Genomic DNA, 20,020 nt, shown 5'->3' with positions numbered 1-20,020 from the left:
CCAGTAATGTAAGTCAAGTAGCAAAAATGACAGTAGAGTCCAATGTCGTTATTGATGTTACACGTCAGTGTGTGTTTAACACCAGTCAACACGTCACCATGTCTCGCCAGCTAACTTATGTCATGGACATTACACAAGATTAAATGTAACTATAAATGGATAAAATGTAAGATGTCATTCTTTGATAAATCGAAGAATTGTTAGCGTTGTCAAATTGCTGTGAACACTTCAGGAGGTGCTGTTATTGGAAAATAATCAATTTCATGGTCATTTAATTGATTATTTTCCTATATGCCCCATCATGTTTTATCAAACCGATAGTAACGTTACTCTAGAGCTAATAAGATTAAAGTGGCAAATTGTCTCAGCGTTTCTGTTCATCAGTGCCCATATCTGTTGCCTTCCAGTCCGGGTTTGTAAGAGTCTTTGCCTGCCAGAAGGTTTATCCAGTGTAGCTGCAGGACTAATGCTGCTAAGATCTGTTGCATTTTTCAGATAGCGATCAAGTGTTTTTACAGTGAAGTGCCTGTTTCCATAAGTAGCTCACACACATAGACAAGCATAACCTCATTTCAGTTCAAAAGAGCATGTTGTAAAATAGGGATCAAATTCATATTTTGCAGTCAAGTCTCTAATCTTTACACTATATAACTATATAAACTTATTCACAGGAATGGGGTTATATGTTTATCTCTTTGTTGGGACCACATGTCCCAATAAATTATAGGAATACATGATCTTTTTGACCTTCTGGGGACATTTAGTTGGTTTCCATACAGAATTGTACTTTTTAACAAAAAAAAAAATGCATATTTTATTTGAATTACTGTAAGAAGTAATTTGGTGAATGATAAGTTTAGTGTTAGTTGTAAGCGTAGTATTATTTAGGTATGATCTGTTGCAAAATACCTAACACCTAACAAAATTAGAATTGTAAGAGTGTATATATATGTGTGTGTATATATGTGTGTGTGTGTGTGTGTCTGTGCTGGGAGTGCATGGCAAGTGATTTAGTGTCTGGGTGTCTTATGATACTAAGCGGCCCTGGCTGAGGGACTGGTTAGCTCTAAGCTATAGTGACAATGACAGCTGCTAAGAGAGAAAGAGCAAGTGAGAGAGTTATTCTGCCTCATCTGAGTCGACAGAGACACAAGAAAGCTTCATCAGGACAACGAAGCACTCCAACTCATTCACATCTGCACAGCTATGCTTGGCCTGAGGGGGAAGAAAAGTTTCCTGAGTTCACATTGGCACAATTGATATTGAAAATGAACCATATTCTCAACTTCCGTGAAGCCCGAAAAGCCCTTAGGCTGAAAAAATGAAAGCTGCTCAGCTCTCTCAGGTAAGCTACATGCCTTCAGCTTTTCATAGAAATGTTTAGCTGAATTCCTCATAAATGTTTCACAGTTACATTTTTTTTACACAACAGAGGCATCACTGACTATGTCTGGAAAAGTGTCTCAAATTGAAGAAACTTCAGCCTACTACTGAAAAACCTGTGAACAAATCTGTACATTCTTTAGGGAAATCGTATCTTCAATGTTTCTTCTAAGGCAAAAGATAACTCAGCAGCAATCTTATCGCGATGTTGCTCCAAGGGTCTGGGGACCATGGCCCTCTAAAAACAATAAATCTGATGATGAGAAATGCCTGAAGTGTTGCAAAGGCAGCTGTGAAGAGAACCTGTCTTATGCAGAGCGCCTTCCCATGAGTTGGTCAAGCTCAATTTGTCTCTTAACTATCTATACTTGCTACCTTCTAGCCAAGGAAATCTGAAGAACCTTGTGGTGCTCAACATATGGGGGAATGAGTTGGAGAGACTTCCTCCTGAGATTGGGCTCCTCCCGAACTTAAAGGTACTGTTTTCCTACTGCAATTGCCTCAAGGTGAAAAACTCAAGGTGCTCAGCCTTGCCAATAACCAGCTGACAGGTCTCCCAGGCAGCCTGGTCTCCATGCACAAGCTGGCCAAGTTAAACCTGAGTCACAACCATATGTCACATGTCCCCACTTGCATCTATGCCATGAAGCCATGAACATCCTGTAGAACATTGCCAACCAGATCCAGGAACTAGCAAACCTCAAGATTCTGATAGTGGAAGGCAACCACATCCACACACTACCCCAGACTGACCTGGAGCTCCTCAATGTGGATTTCAATGATCTGCAGTAGAAATGCACATGCTCAAGAACCTCAAAAGGTTGGCATGTCATCCACCTGATAAGAGACTACATATAGTTCATAACCCACACTTGAAACCACTACAAGAAGTGCTACAGGGAGCTTTGTATAGCTACCTCAAACCTGCCCGAGAATTGATGACTCTAACTGCCAAAACCTTTACCTTAAAGTACAGGTTGCCAACATTAGTCCTTGAGTATCCACTGTCTAAGACATTTAATTTTTCCCCCTGCTCTAACACACCCATTTCAGTTGTGGAAGAATGGTTAATCATCTATTTGAAGCAGGTTTTTTCAGAGCTCAGAAAACACTAAAATGTGCATCACAGAAGTTACTCCAGAACCAGGGTTGTGAACTTGTCTGTCACAATTTCCCCTTGAAGCAGCGTGCTCTAAGCGCGAATGCGCGAGCACCTGTATTTCCGTTGTTGACAGTAGTGACATTTGGACACATGTGTTTGTTTATGTTTCTGTCATGTCTCCTCCCTGTTCTGTCATTGGCTGGGATTTTCACGTGTGTCTGTGTTCCATTCATGTCCAAGCCTGCTGACCCGGCCGACCAAGTTCCGCTCATGTCCAAGTCTACTGACACGGCCGACCAAGCTCTGCCCAAGCCCAAGTCTACCGACACGGCTGACCAAGTTCTGCCCACGCCCAAGTCTACCGACATGACCGACCAAGTTCTGCTCACGCCCAAGTCTGCCGACACGGCCGACCAAGTTCTGCCCATGCCCAAGTCTACCGACACGGCCGACCAAGCTCAGCTCAAGCCCAAGTCTACTGACACGGCCGACCAAGCTCAGCTCAAGCCCAAGACTACTGACCCAGCTTCCCGAGCTCCGCTCAAGCCCAAGTCTACCGACACGGCCGACCAAGATCTGCTCAAGCCCGAGGTTCACCTCAGAGCCCCAGCCTGAGGCCTACAAGTAGGTCTCAGCTCCAGAACTCCAGACTGAGGTTAACCTGGTGACCTCAGTGCCCCCTTATGAGGTCATCTCCCACCCTCCCTCCCCTGTAATGGATCTCGTTCGGCCTGCCCACTCTGCTGAGGACGCTGCTCGGCACTCCTGTTCAGCCAAGAGCGTCGCTCAGCACTCCTGCACCACTGGGTACGGCGCTCTGTTTCCCTGCTCGGCTGAGGTCGTCGCTCTGCCTTCCTGCTCGGCCGAGGTCGTCTCTATGCCATCCTGCTTCGCAGAGGACGTTGCTCTGCCTCTATGTTCCGCTGAAGACGTCGTTCCTCTTCGTTGCTGCTCGCCGTGTGTCACTCCCCCTTTCTGCTCCATGGAGGACTTTGTTCCCTCCTCCTGCTTCACAGAGAGCTTCGTTCCTCCCTTTGGCCTCGCGGAGACCCACGCTCCTCTCCCTGGCCTCACGGAGACCCACGCTCCTCTCCCTGGCCTCGCAGGGGACCTCGCTTCGCTTTCCTGCACTGCTGAGTACAGCACTCTGTTTCCCTGCTCTGCCGAGGACTTCGCTTGGCCTGCCTGCTCGGCTGTGGTCATCGCTCTGCCTTCCTGTTTCGTCGGGGACGTCGCTCCGCTTTCCTCTTCCGCCCCGGACGTCACTATGCTTTCCTGCTCTGCTGTGAACGTCGCTGTGCTTTCATGCTCCGCCGAGGACGTCGCTCTGCTTTCCTGCTCCGACGAGGACATCGCTCTGCTTCCCTGCTCTGCCGTTTACGTCACTCTGATTTTTTGTTTCACCAAGAATGCTGTGCGGTTTCCTGGTTCTGCTTGGGACATTCTGCCCAGGGGGCCGGGGCCGCCAATGGAGTTGGATGTTTCATGGCACTCCGGGAGGTGTGCCCTTGGTGGGGGTTCTGTCACGATTTCCCCTTGAAGCAGCGTGCTCTAGGCACGAATGCGCGAGCACCTGCTTTTCCGTTGTTGACAGTAGTTGTCGACAGTAGTGACACACGTGTGTTTGTTTATGTTTCTGTCATGTCTCCTCCCTGTTCTCTCATTGGCTGGGATTTTCACGTGTGTCTGAATCGCCCTCGGCTGTGAACATTTACGACACTGATCATGTCATCATATATACCGCATGCCTCCCAGCACACGACGTGGAATATTGAGTTAGATAGTAGATTAGATTAGAATAGATTGTATTGTAGTTCATAGTCATAGTCATAGTCAGTCCTTGTCATAGTTTAGATCCATGTTAGAGTCCTTGTTAGAGTTAATCATTAGATTTAGTTCACACTGGGTTATCCGCTCGCAGTTCCCTGTCATAGTTCATGTTTCTCGTTTGGTTTATCGACCCTGTATCCCGTGACCACGACCTTGATTCCTGCTTTGCCTAGTGTATGACTGATTGCCGATCGCCTGACCTTTTGCCTGTTTTTGGATTACGTTTTTGAATCACGTTTTGGATTAGTCTGCCTGTCTCTCTCTTAAATAAAATTATCCTGCGCTTGCATCCATCTGAACTTCCTCACGTCACGAAACGTGACACTGTGGCTTAAAGTGTAACGCTAATGTAAAATATTATTTCCTGCTGATGCACATCATTTGGCTGAACCAGTGCTTGAACTTTAAAAAAAGAAAAAAGAGTGCCAGTACTCCTCTAGTGCCAGTAGTTGTAACTGGTTTTAGAAAACCATTATGTATGTTTGAAGTTCTAATACAGTATTCTCTCATACAGCAAAAAAATAGTTGTTTATTGTCTTATTCACTGCAGAGCTTTAAAAGTACTTAATGATTTATATAAGGGGTTCAGGGGTGTCCAAACTTATCTACAAAGGGCCAGTGTGGGTGCAGGTTTTCACTCCAATCAAGCCACACCTGATGCCACCTGTTTAGTCAGATGAGCTTAGCTTTCAATATATTCAGGTGTGGTTTCTGCTTGGTTGGAATGAAAACCTGCACTCACACCTGCCCTTTTCGGATAAGACTTGGTCACCCCTGATTTATATATTTATATTACCTTTACTCATATGGTTTATCAGTGTATACTGTTTGAGTATTTAATTCACTAATTATGAGGTGTTATGTTGTCCTCTGGACATGTCCCTGACGTATTTACTGAGGCTTATGGGAGACTTACATTTTAACAAATATTTCAATCCACACCAGTGTTACAGGTGCATTAAATCAATTTTATTCACTTGCTCAATGTGCAAGGACTAGCAAGAACAATGCTTAAGGACAACCAAGCCGAAAATCCAAGGTCCACCCAGTACATAGATCACTCAGTCCAATGCTCAAGAACCCTGCAGTGCACTAAGAACTATGAAGCATGAACTCCAAAGAAATCTGCTGTTCAACATTAGGCACATTTATTGTTTCTGTGTCCTTTTCAAGGACAACCATTTAATAAGCTAGTAATTATGAAAATGAAAATAAGCTTTAAACAGCTGGGAGTCAGTTTGCCATTTTACTTATCCGACATATAAACATTCTGCAAAACCACTGTGCCATATTTGAATTATCTATCATGCATTTTTACTTCTTATTTCTTGTGTACCAAAAATGTCTTTCTGAAAACATTGTCTTTCTTTATAAATGCCTGTGGTAAGCTGTGATGGTTACGTTGAGACAGAAACACTCAACGCTGTTAATGAATGATGTATAACCATAGTGTGTGTTGTCCTGTTGTCCTGTTGTCAACCTGGGTCACAAGAGTAGCATCTCTATTCCAGTCCAGAAATATTCCAGCAGTCTTTCAATGGTATCTTTTATCCAGCTTACATGTAGCACAAGTGTGATTATCATGGGCAAGAATATCAAGAATTAGAAAAGAACAGAAAACCCACATTAACCTTTTTGAGACCTCCGTTATTAAGTGAGTTTCACGTAAGAGGTTTTATGTACTTTTCTCATTACTGGGGAACTCGTCAATCTTCTTGTCCATGGAAATGGTTACAGATGCACTATATACAGTAGATGGTTGAATATTTCTTTAATCTGCATCACCATAGCGAAATATTTTGGCTCTTTCAAAATGCTGAGAGAAATCTACACTTGTATGAAAAATGCATTCTTGGGGAAGATGCAAACATGCGGTCAACACAACAAATATTCATATATAAATATGTAAACTCTCATAAGCAGCCATGCAGTCACCCCCAACACACACACACACACACACACACACACGGCTCACTGTGATCATTCAAGGCAAATGGAAACTATAGGGCTGGTGGGAGAAAGATAGTTTGGGGGCGTTGGGAAGTTTTAGTGGGATTAAAATTTGATTAAAGTTCCACTCCATTACCCAAGTCAGTGCTGTCACGCCTCTCTTTGAATCCAAAGGCTAATTAAATTATTTCAAGAGGAACAATAGATAATACTCATCTCTATTTATGTACAGCAGACAACAAAAATGTTATATCAAAGAGGTCATTTTATGACCTTGCATAATTAAACAAAAAATATTTTTTTTAGTTTTTTAATCTGTTTCTTCATGCAATTTAAATATTCATTTATTTGTTAATCACAGAGGTAATCACAGTATGGGGAGACTCTTCATTACTATGCTACTGCAGGCTTTTTAACGCTAGACATTATGTTGCTCATCTATTGTTGTGTATTACATGTCTATATCAGCTAAAAGAAATTGATACAAGCAAAACAATGCGGTTGTAGGACATTTTGTTCCCTAGAATACCCAACCTGATAAGATTTTCCACGTCTTCTATACAGCTATACATGTTTCTTCAAGCTTGCTGCAACATTCTACATTTTTAGTTGTAGAAATGCAACATTTCTAGTATAATATACTATAATAAAATAATATTGAGTGAGCATCACATTTTTGCAATGTCATAGACTAGCCTTCATTTGAAATGATAGAGTATTGGTTTTTCGTCTTCCTGTGGGGGTCCTGGTGGATCTGGAGCCTATCCTGGGAGTACTGGGACTGAGTTGGGAATACAACCTGGATGGGACACACATGCACTAGGGAGGTAGGAGGAAACTGGAGAACAGGCTCAGAGCTCAGGATCAAACCAGTGATCCTGGATTTGCAGGATAGTACTACCCGGTGCACCACCATGTCACCCATCTACGGAAAACAATATGTTACTGTTAAAAATGTTGTTCTGTTAGCAGGATAATTCTTGTTGTATCTGGATGTGACAATTTCTACAGTTTCACAAACTAAATCACAATGAGAGCGCAGTGACCGTTTAACTTGAAATTGGAACTAACCTATTATATTCAGCACTATACATCAGTGTCAATGACTTAACAGACAAAAAGGAATGCTTATCCATAACCTTCACTCCATAACCTTCTCACAAAGTGCATGATTACTGCACATCACCATTCATGTGAAGGTTGAAAAATAATATTAACCACTCATATCTTATCGTCACAGTCTAATTCAAACCCTATTACGGAATAGAAGTGCTGCATGATTTCTGTTTGATGGCTTTATTTCATGACAGTACAATTGGTGCATTTGAGCATATTATGGCTTAAAAGTAGACCACATTCATTTTCAGTATAAACATAATTATCAGCTGTGATATAGTCATATACTGGAGTTATAACATAAAAGAGTGCTGCAAGTGCGATTTTATTTTACCTCTTTTTATTCCTCCTTCTGTGGTTAGAGCACAATAATTCCCTCTATGGGAAAGATGCTGTTACTACACCACATCATGATATACCACGGCCATTATTGTAATAAACACACCTATAATCAGCATGCCCAAATGACCTCAAATGACCCCTATATGCTGATACTGATAGAATTTAAATTCAGCATTCATTAAATGTATTATTCAAATTGCTTATACTTGAAAAACCCAGATGTATTTGGTGTAAGATATTTTAGGCATGTTTATGCACTTAAAAATGACCCTTTTGCTTTCACCCTGAATTTTAAAAACAATAAAAAATGCATAAAGGACGTCAAACTCTTCTGGCTGCATTGTCATGGAGATGCTGTTTACTCCCATATGCCTTTGTCTGTCTTGCGTACGGTTTGCTAACGCTGTACTCTGAAAACACATCCTTGCAAAGGTCAGGCCTGTTATTTGCAGTAATCAGCACTGCATGATAACAAATATCAAACATGGCCACCAATCAGCTAATCAAGTAATGATGCTTAGACCCTTTGGCGAGGTCAGAGAGGGGGAGCGTGTGCTAGCCCAGAAAAGGCTAATTAGCAGAAGATATCTTAAGCATGCAATCAAACTAATGTATAGTGTTTGTACTCTGAGTCTGGATTCTTGTGTGTGTGTGTGTGTGTGTGTGTGTGTGTGTGTGTGTGTGTGTGTGTGCGGAGTGTGTTAGTCTGTGTTGATGTTTCATTCCAAGGTCATTTTTCAGTGGTCAAGTCTTATCGTGCCAAAATATAAAACCACAGACACAGAGAGTGCATTGCCCAAGACTTTCGGGGCACAAAACAACCAATTTATTTCAATCCAAACCACAAATTAATTCCTGTGTGACCCACATATCTGTTTTGCCAAGCTGTCAGTGGGTGTTATTTATTTATTTATTTTATTTTTTTCTTTAAATTCAACTTCATGCTATATTGTTGCACGATTGCAAATGAGTTCAGGGTCTTGAGTGTGGTTTTAATCAGCCAACTGTCTGCCAGAAAACTAGTTCTAGTTCAGTGCTCATGTGTAGACCTATTTTCTGTATTGTAAAATGGAAGTTGCCCTCATTGTCTGTTAAATGACAGTTTAGGAAAAACACAATAATGCCTGTGACTTATGGAGTAGGTAATTGCAAGCTAATCCAATAATAGTTTTGTTCCGAATACACATTAGGAACAACAGTCCTCAGAAACCATCTTGTCTCCACTTTCTAACCTTATCCAACCCAAGCAATCTTGCATGGAAAAAGCCTCTGTGTAATTTATTTGAGTTTCAAGCCTGCTGCTTATGATTTGTTATTTAAGTGGGCTTGTGCCTACGTCGAATCACAGCCGTGCCGCTATTCTGTATTACTACACTCTTGATTGTGAGATGTTTCTCTTATACAACAGTTCTCTAAACAAGAAATGAAAATGTTCTGTCCGTTTTTGCTCCGCTAGTGCAAATAGATCTCGAAGAAGCCACTCTCACTTTATATCACGTCGGTTAGCTGGCTAGCTAGCTCACACTGATTTGTACATTACGGTTAAAGGTGCTTTCAGTGAAATTGGCGTCCCTTTTTCCTTTTCATCTTCATTTTGTGAGCTTTCATACTGTAAGTCAAAAGTTATATTCCTGAAGATTAACGTTTGCCATGTCCACTGATGATGTTGCTAACACTAGTGTCGTAACAGTTTTGAACTAGGAAATGAATTTTACATGCCAAACACAGATGAGCGGAGTGACACACTCACGTCCCAATGTGGCACTCTTGGAACGCCATTCGACCAATCAAATTAAAAGACTAGTACTAACTGTTGTCTAAATGGTCTATAATGTACATCTTAAGTACTACTGTTGGATTTAGAAAATCAAGCAGCAGCTTAGCAAATATCAAACCTTAAAGAACAAAATTACATTAGGTACACTGTTCATGTTTACTTCGCACCTCCAGGGTTGGGGTTTTAAGATAGTTAAGGGCTTAGTTTAGTTTCCTTAAAAGCACCTACTTGGAACCCTGTCTACCACTGTTTAACGTATATAATGAACCTTAAGGACTACAACTGTTTAACGTATATAATGAACCTTAAGGACTACAACTGTTTAACGTATATAATGAACCTTAAGGACCACCGTTGTTTAACATATATAATGAACCTTAAGGATCACCGTAGCTTAACGTATATAATTAACCTTAAGGACTACCTTTGTATCTTTGACAATACAGTTAGTACCATTTTCTGAGAGTGTAAAGGCCATTGCATGAATTGACAGACAAAGAATTTGTCAATGAAAATTCTAAATAAACACATGCTGCTCTAGCACAAATTGAAACTTGACTCTGTAAAGTTAGTATCAGGGTATAAGACAATTAATAAAAAATATATAATAAGTATATTGCAAGGAATTGTGTAATATACTTAGCATATATAATACACATAATACATATAGTGCAAGGAAAAGCTGGTTGACTTGGGAATGCGGTGTTTTCCTCTGTAAACACAAATATTCATTATTCACCATTTTCAAGCATGTGACATACAGTAAAATTGACATTCTTTTTTTGTAGGTCAGATCATATATATTTTTCACTATCTGTTAAACAAATAGCGGTTAGCACATTTGTCCATTTGCCTCCCATGTTTGCACGTTTGAATCCCGCCGCCGCCTTGTGTGCACAGAGTTTACATGTTCTCCCTCCAAATTGTCCATAGTGTGGACGAAAAGAATAGTTTGATGCAAACAACAACAAAAAAAAACACAATTTCCCCCTTTAGTTGATCAGCCAACATATCCATGACATACAGTATACTTCCATTATTTGTTCCTTAAAACTGAAGAAGCAAACTTTTCAGACAGGACACATGTTGACTACACTTGGTGTAAGGGAGTGAATTTTTTTCTGAAGTATTCCTTTAATGTGCATCCTAAGCTACAGGCATGGCCTGAACCAAGCAAGCATGTCATGCAGTAATCCAGGAGGTGCCATGGTGGTGCAGTGCATAGATGTTGCCTCACAGCCCCAGGGTTCCTGGTTTGAAGGTGAACTTGAAAGAGGGTTAATGTCTGTGTGTAATTCCTGCTCCTCTTCTTCCTGCGTCCTGCGTTCCTCAGGGTTCTCTGGTTTCCTCCCACCTGCCAAAAACCTGCTGGTAGGTGGATTTATTATGCTAAATTCCCCCAAGATGTGAGTGTGTGTGTGTGTGTGTGTGTGTGTGTGTGTGTGTGTGTGTGTGTGATACTCACGATGAACTGGCATCCCATCCAGCCTGTATAACCTTCTCACACCCTGGGATCCTGGGATAGACTCTAGATCCACCATGACCCTGATTTATTATCATTTTTTTGATGAAGCAGTTACTAAAAGTGAGTATCTTTAGAAAATCTTCCTTCTTCATGTTTTGATATGCAATCCAGTGTATATGCAAATAAATGTATGACATTATTTTGCGACTTTTTGAGCATGCACAAGCTGACAACCCAGCGTGTGTGTGCGTGTGTGTGTGTGTGGTTAATTGAACACTGTTGCTTAGTGAATGGGAAGCTTGAATTCATTTACATTGTAGATATTAATGAAACCCTTGGGATTTTGCTGTGTTTAATCAATTACTGATGGTTAGTCCTGTTTTGTGGGTCCCAACTCCACAGTGGGAGGAGACAGGCCCCGCGCGCGCGCGCGCTCTTTCACTAACCGTTTGGCTGCTCGCGCAGTAGCGCGCGTGCCTCTCTCTCTCCTCTCTGTTCCACGCGCTCCTCATCCACTACTCAGACACATAACGGTCGAAGCGCGAGAGCTCCAACACCACCCTCTACCGGAGAGAGAGAGAGAGAGAGACAGAGAGAGAGAGAGACTCTTCACGCTCCTCCTGGAAGAGAAGAGACCTAAGAGAAGTCAGAGCGAGTCCGGGAGAAGGAGACTGAGAGAAGGGAAAACGGTCCGAGGACTTCAACGACTGAGGCGACTCCAGAAGAAAACGGACGTTTGCCCACAGTTTGGCGTTGTTACCTCACGGCCGCGGGGGTCGACACACGCCGAAAACTGAGGACATGGATAAAGTTTTAACTTGGCTCGTCACCGCGGTCGGGCTCCTGGTGTCGGCACGCGGACAGGTGTACAAAGGTAAGACTAGTTCTAACCGGATTTTGAAAGGGTCAGTGTGAGAAAGTGTGTGTGGTGTCCGCTTTAGCTTTATTCACTCGCCTCAGAGCCGGGACTGTTATCTGAGAAATATCTCTCAGAAACTTGAAAGGACATGAGCTGAAAATATTTCACGTAAAATCATTAACCATGCTTATATTAGCCCAGTCTCTCTCTTTCTCTCTCTCTCTCTCTCTCTCTCTCTCACACACACACACACACACACACACACACTGGGGGTTTGTTTGGGGGTAGAGGCTCGCTAATGTAGCTAATGTGTGTTTATTCCTCACACAGTTGAAGGCAGGAGGCTACTTTTATTTCCAGCATGAAGTTTCAGGAGATGCTGAAGCTCTCAAACCGCCACCGAGCTGCTGTAGACGTGGTGGTTCAGTAATTACAAGTTCTGAGAACTGTTTTAGAAACGTTGTGGTATGAACAAAAAAAAAAAAAAAAAAAGAAAGACAAGAAAAGAAAAAAAGCCTTTATTTGAAAACAGCTCCCGGGGAATCCTCCACCAGGCGTGTTTGGTTTAATATGGTGCCCTGAAGCCAGCTGTAGTGAACTATAACTCAGCTTAAAGCACCTACCTGTTTGTGCAGAAAAAAACACACACTTTTGGCACTGTTTGTTTCTTTCATAAGAACCCCTAGAGTGTTGAATGAACTCATTAAAACAAAGGAAGACATGTTGAACGTTATAAGTGAACACCATACCAACACCGTATGTGTTAATTGCACTCAAAGATTTTACAATGTACATGGAATGTTATTGATGTTCCCCAACTCATTAAACATGTTACTGCCGATTTGTTTATATCGAATCATCGAGCTGAAGCATCGACTGCTTAATGGTCGGAAGAAGCCCTCAGGCGGCAGTGTGTTATATTTTGATGAGCTTTCTCTTCGCCCCTCACTTCCTGAGTTGTTCTCAGCGCTGTGTGATAGTCTGGCGGTTGTGTCACCCTCAGCAGGGTTGCGATTAACAAGTGGCACTTGACCTTAGCACTTCATCACTGCCACGCTCATTACGGTTATGGAGCATGTCGTTCGCTTTGTTTTGCAAACACTGAACTGAATAGACGCCTTCTTTTAGTCAGCGTGACAATCATCTTAGGTTGGATGCATTTCGGTGGATAGAAGTCGAAGCGAAGTGAGCGCAAGAGGAAACGAATACAATAAACGATGGAAGACGGAAAAGCTGTAACCAAAAGACGTCATACGTCTTTATAGACTTCGCATGGCAAGCTGCCCTGCTCCGACTAATGCACCGCATCTCATGATATATTGGAAAAATCGGAGAAATGAATGGCGTGTGCGCTCACATTTATCCTGAAATGACACAGAAGTGGCTAATTTATCTCATTTGAGCATACGTTGTTGTTTTTTTTTTCATACAGGCATGATGAACAAGACATCAGTGTTTCCTTGTTGTGTTGTTGGAGTCACTCCGTGCTGCACATTCACAGATTTCCCCGAACGCCTCAGCTAAATATTACCCCTTTCATTTTCACGTTTTAAAATGTGCACATTAAACTAGAAAAAAACAGTCAAATGAGGCACAGAGGTGAATTTACAGCCAGCTCCAGCTACAGTGGTGAATTAACTTGCTTGGTGTAATATGTTGCCACTGTAGGGAATATTTTGCCATGCGCATGGTTAATATTCGCCAGCTGGAAACTTTTTTGTTTTCTGATGCCATATTTAGTGAGTATTACTCACACCGCCACCTGTTCTGATATTATCAATGTGCATATACGCTACTTTTCTTTCCATCCCTTAGGAGGTACTGCGTATGCCAACTGTAGATTTCTTCTTTTGACGAATGCATCACTTTTATCAGTAAACATGTTATGGCATGCTTTCACTGGATGGAATGATTTTATTTATATATATATATATATATATATATATATATATATATATATATATATATACACACACAAGTGTTGAGTTAAGTAATATATATATATATATATATATATATATATGAAAGTATCAGCTTTTGAGGAAAGTGTGTAATTTGTGGTGGTTTGAAATTCTGAGATTTCTCGTGCGGTTGCAGTTTCTGTTATTGACCTGAAGGGGGCAGCATGGCTCACTCATATTTGCTGTGTAGGATAAAATGCTGAAAGGATATAGATCTGAGAACTTATATATATATATATATTTATATATATATATATATATATGATTAAAAAAAAATTTACCTGTACAAAATAACTTGATATTTGTCTGGTCAACTAAGCAGCTGTTTATGCTGGAGATCAACAGTTAATACGTTACTTGTTGGATGTATTGGGGAGGTGTAAAAAAAAAAGCCAACTTCATATTAACAAAATAAGTAAAAACCCCATCAGTGCTACACAAGTTTTTCTCTATAGCCTACATCATTAAAATGGTACCAGCATTAATGTAGCGTTTACTCATGACAAAATATCAAATAGTTTCCACAAAAAATTGTGCTGTTTTGGCATTTACTGTACATTAACTAACAATAAAATCACCTAATTGAGTTTCGACTTCTGTTAATTCAGATATACTATTGTAATAAAGTAAGAATTTATAAATGTTTGTGATTCCAGATGATCAGATATCACCTTCACTGCTCCTTTTAAATAAAACTGCTGCATCCTCTATAAGCGCTTGAGAAGAGTGTACAAGTGCGTTTTGGAGCACATCTTTTATAATGCAGGCATATAAGAAACCTTCGAGAACGTTATTGGAGAAATCACACTTTAGAGTTACACTTTGCCTGAGTGGTTTGATGTTACACTTTCACACAGTTTCTGACAACATTTAATGCTGTGCATATTGATGACGTATATATCTGGATCTGATGATTATATTATCTTAAATTTCATATACGCACTTCTGTCATACAGAATACTGACTTCTGAACAGTGTAGCGCTCCTGCTTTTAACGAATGAGCCGATGAGTTCATATTTGAAAGTCTGATTAACTGAGATGAATTGATTACTTTTGAAAAGATCTGAAATGACGAGGACCGTTTAAGACCCGTCATGATCTTCAACACGAGTGTGACACGTGTTCACGTCGACCTTTTCCATTAAAGAGGTGTATGATGAAACTTGAGCATAAAAAGAGGAAACATTTTGCACGTGTGAAACAACCATTTGTGTTTAAGACATCTCTATCTGTTATTTTATCAGTAATAATGATACATTTATATACAGGGATGGAAAAGTCAGTAGTCTGGAACATTTTGTGAGCGTGCTACTTGTTTTTATTCACTGGACAAGTAGGTTCAGCAAAAATGCACTATGTTCTTCACATCTTAACCTCTGTGGCATTGGATTTTGTACTGTTGTCACTCACTCAGACCTCTAACACACAATAATATCACTTATTTTAATCACTTAAGCTTACATTAGTAAATACTTTCATCTTCCAGCCTTCATGAACATGTTTGAGATGACAGCAGTGATCAGCCACGATGATAATATTCTCTTACTCTGCATGAGCTCTGGAGCTGGCTGAAAGAAAAAAAACAAAAACAAATCCCTACAACATGTTGACTTTTGCAAATACTATGTTATGTTTAAAAATGTTTTCAACAGAGATGCACTGATACTAAATTTCTCAGCCGAGAACCATTCAGAGTAATATCGGCCAATACCGATAGCCGATACCGATAGTTCTGCCTTTTACGCCTTCTTTTAAATTAATAATAATCAATAAAATAATTAATTCACAATTCTGAAAGAAATGCAAATAAAAACTTTATTCTCTCCATTTCAACAAGTTATTTCACAATAACTGGTCTCATAAACAGAAAACACATCACTGTAATTAACATTAACACATGAACTCAATTCTGAAGATTAAAGTAAGATTTCTTAACTTATTGATTGTTATTAATTCATATTAACGTTGACCGTTGACCTTTCAGCGGTGTACTGGTGCTTTAATTCAGCGTGAACAGCGCTGGGGAAAAAAATCGATGCAGACTCGACGCTGAAACTCCCGCTTCACTGCTGCTCACTTCCGGTGTAAAATTTTATGAGTGCGGAGCCTACAGAGATTACAAACTGCAGTTTTGTCGTCATTCCACACAAGAGACATCTTCTTTACACACAGCACGAAATCGATGTGTTTTCCCGCCCTCTTTTGAATGCCAGGATATAATCGGCCCTGATCATCGGATGTTTTTAAACTATCGGCCGATAGCGTGAAAAATAGCCTTTATCGGCCGATACATCGGCGCGTCTCTAGTTTTCAATCCAGAGACCACGTCCAATTTTGCTCTCTTGGATTCCCAGCCTTGGATGTCTGTGGTAACTTAACCATGTCAGTGATGTAACCATAGCGTGAACTAACTGTTCCAAATCCCACAACTTGCTGCACTACACACATCTACCCTGCTGATGGTAGTGTGGTTTTTTACTACGCATAATAATTAGCTTGCATGATGATGACACAGGAATGTGGAAACGCTGATGAAACCATGCAAAGTACATTGGAGCACAAACCTGCCATATCACTCTCCTGCTATAAATGAATAAAGATTTAAAGCGAGCCAGAACAACGCAGCTCAAAGCATAGGCCAGCAGCATGCTGGCTTTATTTACCATGTACTGCATTAGTAACTTTGTTACAAGAGTATAATAATCATATGCTTGTTTGTAAGGGCGTAAATTTATACATTGTGACACGGCGCATCGCGATGCAAAAATATGATGACGTGCCTCGTAGAAATGTGCGATATCAGCATTCTAGTAATTACCTTGGACCCCGGACCTTGTTTTGCATTGTTTATTATGCACAAATAAAAGTCTTTTCAGTCATCATTTTTCGTCATTGAAAGTTTCTGAGAATCGAATTGTGACCACAGTGTCATGAATCAAACTGAATCATGACCAGAGTGTTTTGTTACACCCTTACTTGTTCGTTTTACTCAGTCTAGATAGCCAGCTGGTTTATACACTATTCATCATGCTAGCTACCACTTTTAGCCAAATAAATTATGTTTGCAGGTAACCAAAACATGAGAGTCAGCAATAAACACAGCTTTGACCTGCGCAGTGTGGTGGATAATGATGTTATGATTTGGCCACCCTGATGTATATATCCATCCATCCATCCATCTTCTACTGCTTACTCCTTCTTCAGGGTCACGGGGGAACCTGGAGCCTATCCCAGGGAACATCGGGCACAGGGCGGGGTACACCCTGGACAGGGTGCCAGTCCATCGCAGGGCACAATCACATACACACTCACACACCCATTCATACACTACGGACACTTTAGACATGCCAATCAGCCTACCATGCATGTCTTTGGACTGGGGGAGGAAACCCCCGCAGCACGGGGAGAACATGCAAACTCCGCACACACAGGGCCACGGTGGGAATCAAACCCCGGACCCTGGAGGTATGAGGTGAACGTGCTAACCACTAAGCCACCGTGTGCCCTCTGATGTATATAATATGGTTGTAATGTAATATATGATTGTAAATAAATGACTGGAGGCGCACTCTTGTTTTCTGGATGGCTGAAGCTGTTTAATTGATTTCACTCAAATCAGCACTGATTTCAGTGTCATGAATCAGATGCAGAGCAGTTCAGTGTGACTCCTGGCACTCAAAATTTAAGATGATTTCTGTGCAACTTTGATGAATAAGGGCCATTGTGTGTGTGTGTGTGTGTGTGTGTGTGTGTGTGTGTGTGTGTTTGTGTGTGTGAGTGTGCGAGATCTTTTACCCAGTGTAATGTGGTGAACCCAAACCATTTATGAGAAGTGATTTTTAAGCGTTTTCTCTCTTTGCCATCTTCACTGATTAGCAGACTCGAGGCATTTTCCAGATCATGTGTAAATATGCAACACTGGACTGAATCTTGCTCTGGCTGGCCAATTTATTCTGACTTCATGAAATCAAAGGAGAGAATAAAGCTCCAGCCTTCGGTGAGTGACATTAACAGTCATCAAAGTGCAGAGTGTAGACTTTCAATGGCATTAAATAATATATAATACAGCTGTGCGACACACACACACACACACACACACACACACACACACACACAGCAAACAGCCAAGCAGTGCTAAGCTAGGGTTTACATTAGCAAAGTAGACTTGCACAGAAAACCCACGCTGTCTAGTTTGTTGTTGAGGTTGTTAACTTGCAGGAGCATCACTTGGACACTTGTTAAGACTCGACAGCTCAGCGTGTGCATGGACAGCTCTGGGTGTGTGGGTGTATTTGTATATACAGTATACTGTATGTGTGTGTGTGTGTGTGTGTGTGTGTGTGTGTGTTTGGGCTGGAAGTTTAAAGTATTTACCAATGTAAGTTTAAGTGATTAAAATAAGTGCTATTATTGTGTGTTAGAGGTCTGAGTGAATGACAACAGTACAGCAAACTCCATGCCACAGAGGTTAAGATGTGAAGTATGTAGTACATTTGTTGCTGAACCTGCTTGTACAGTGAATAAAAACAAGTTGCACGCTCACAAAATGTTCTTCTCAAAGGTGTCCAGACTACTGACTTTTCCATCCCTGTATATAAATATACCATTATTACTGATAAAATAACAGATAGAGATGTTTTAAACACAAATCATGGTTGTTTCACACGTGTAATACGTTTGCTCGTTTTATGCTCAAGTTTCACCATACACCTCTTTAATGGAGCTGGCTAGGGCACTAGAGAGCTGATTGAGACACACCAACAGTCTTTCATGGAGAACCTGCAAGAACCTGTGAGATGACGACACCAGCCCCACACCGCTGCGATCTACGGTGCCCGAGAAAGAGGCAGCAGAAGTCTACTTTTATTCATTACAATTTTGTTCAGAATATTCGGAGAATTGCACTGAATCAAATGGTGAAGCCTGTCTTGCGAATCAAATCGACTCATGACCAGAGTGTATCGTTACACCCCTAGTCGCAACAGTTTAACAATAGAAGAAAAAGAGTTCTGGACTTTCCTTGGTCACTGCATAATAGACAGTCTTGGCTTCATAATTGACTACGTTTACATGGATAACAATAATCTAGTTATTGACCTTATTCTGAATAAGACAATATTGTGATTAAGGTGTTTACCTGAGTCGCTTTTAGAATACTCCTTTCGTGTTCCCATTTTACATGTTATAGAACATAGATCGATTAACGGCACACGTCATTACGTCACCGCGCCACACCGTCCGACGTGCCCTCCAGAATTTCATGTATCGACATACAGTTCGTCTTCGTCATGGTACCGTATACAGTTTTGGGTGTTTCATTTTTAATTTTACGAAAGCTTCAAGTGCAGTTAATTATTTGTCATGCTATACGTGCAAATAGACGACTGCTTGAAGCCGTGGGCCGCGTCCCAAACCGCACACTTACCTACTATATAGTAGCCGAAACACATGTATTTCGCCTACTATATAGTAGGTAAGTACGCGGTTTCAGACGCAGCCGTGCTCTCTTGTTAAACGGTTGAGCACTGCCGTGTGTGTACGTGTCCTGTTGCAAAATGCGGTGAAAACTCCCACACGACGTTAACAGTGTGATTAAGGTGTGTACATGTCTGTAATACACCTCGATAATGCGACTAAAACAGGAATACTCCACATGCCTTAATTCCATTTGTGTTTACTTCGAGTATGACTTTAGTCGGATTAAGGTCATCAATAATCACTGTTTACATGCTAGTTTCTTAATCAGAGTATCGTCTTAATCGGATTAATATCATATTATTGTTGTCCATGTATTCTGTGGGGACTTAGTTGGTTTAGAGTAAGAGAATATTATCATAGTGACTGACCACTGCTGTTGTCTCAGGGATGGGAAATTGCTCAAGCATGCTCATTAAGGCTGGAAGACTAATGCAGTTTCAGAAAGTGATATTATTGTGTGTTAGATGTCTGAGTGAGTGATAACATAGATAAGATGTGAAGTACCTAGTGAGAACACAACAGCATGACCTTTAGTGCGAGTGGAAAAATTTGCATGCCGAGTAAAAAGCACTGGAGGGGATTCAGAAAATCAGCAGTTATAATAGATTTAGCTGTCTGAACATGAATATTCTCAGTAGCTCGGATAGTTGATGAAACCAGGTGACATGTTTGGGGGACAGGAAGCTCAAACAAGCAACAGGTGCTTAAGTCCAGAGTTGTTAAATGGATAGAGTCATCACAAAACAGAATCGCATG

At 41.0% G+C, this 20,020-nt stretch overlaps 1 protein-coding gene and 1 pseudogene across 1 annotated transcript in view; both read left to right on the top strand.

Moving 5' to 3' along the window:
• Nucleotides 1–1,588: 1,588 nt before the first annotated feature.
• Nucleotides 1,589–2,498, top strand: LOC128623821 (leucine-rich repeat-containing protein 30-like; annotated as a pseudogene).
• Nucleotides 2,499–11,429: 8,931 nt separating this feature from the next.
• LOC128624350 (receptor-type tyrosine-protein phosphatase mu-like) overlaps nucleotides 11,430–20,020 on the top strand; it is a 251,324-nt gene continuing 242,733 nt past the window's right edge. The window contains exon 1 of the mRNA XM_053651932.1: nucleotides 11,430–11,839. Within this exon, the coding sequence (XP_053507907.1) occupies nucleotides 11,767–11,839 (73 nt within the window). The 5' untranslated portion in view covers nucleotides 11,430–11,766. The remainder of the gene's footprint in view (nucleotides 11,840–20,020) is intronic.

Source organism: Ictalurus furcatus, chromosome 20 (assembly GCF_023375685.1).
Source record: "Ictalurus furcatus strain D&B chromosome 20, Billie_1.0, whole genome shotgun sequence".
Lineage (NCBI taxonomy): Eukaryota > Metazoa > Chordata > Actinopteri > Siluriformes > Ictaluridae > Ictalurus > Ictalurus furcatus.
Note: the sequence above shows the minus strand (reverse complement) of the source record. Positions and strands in the feature narration are given on the sequence as shown.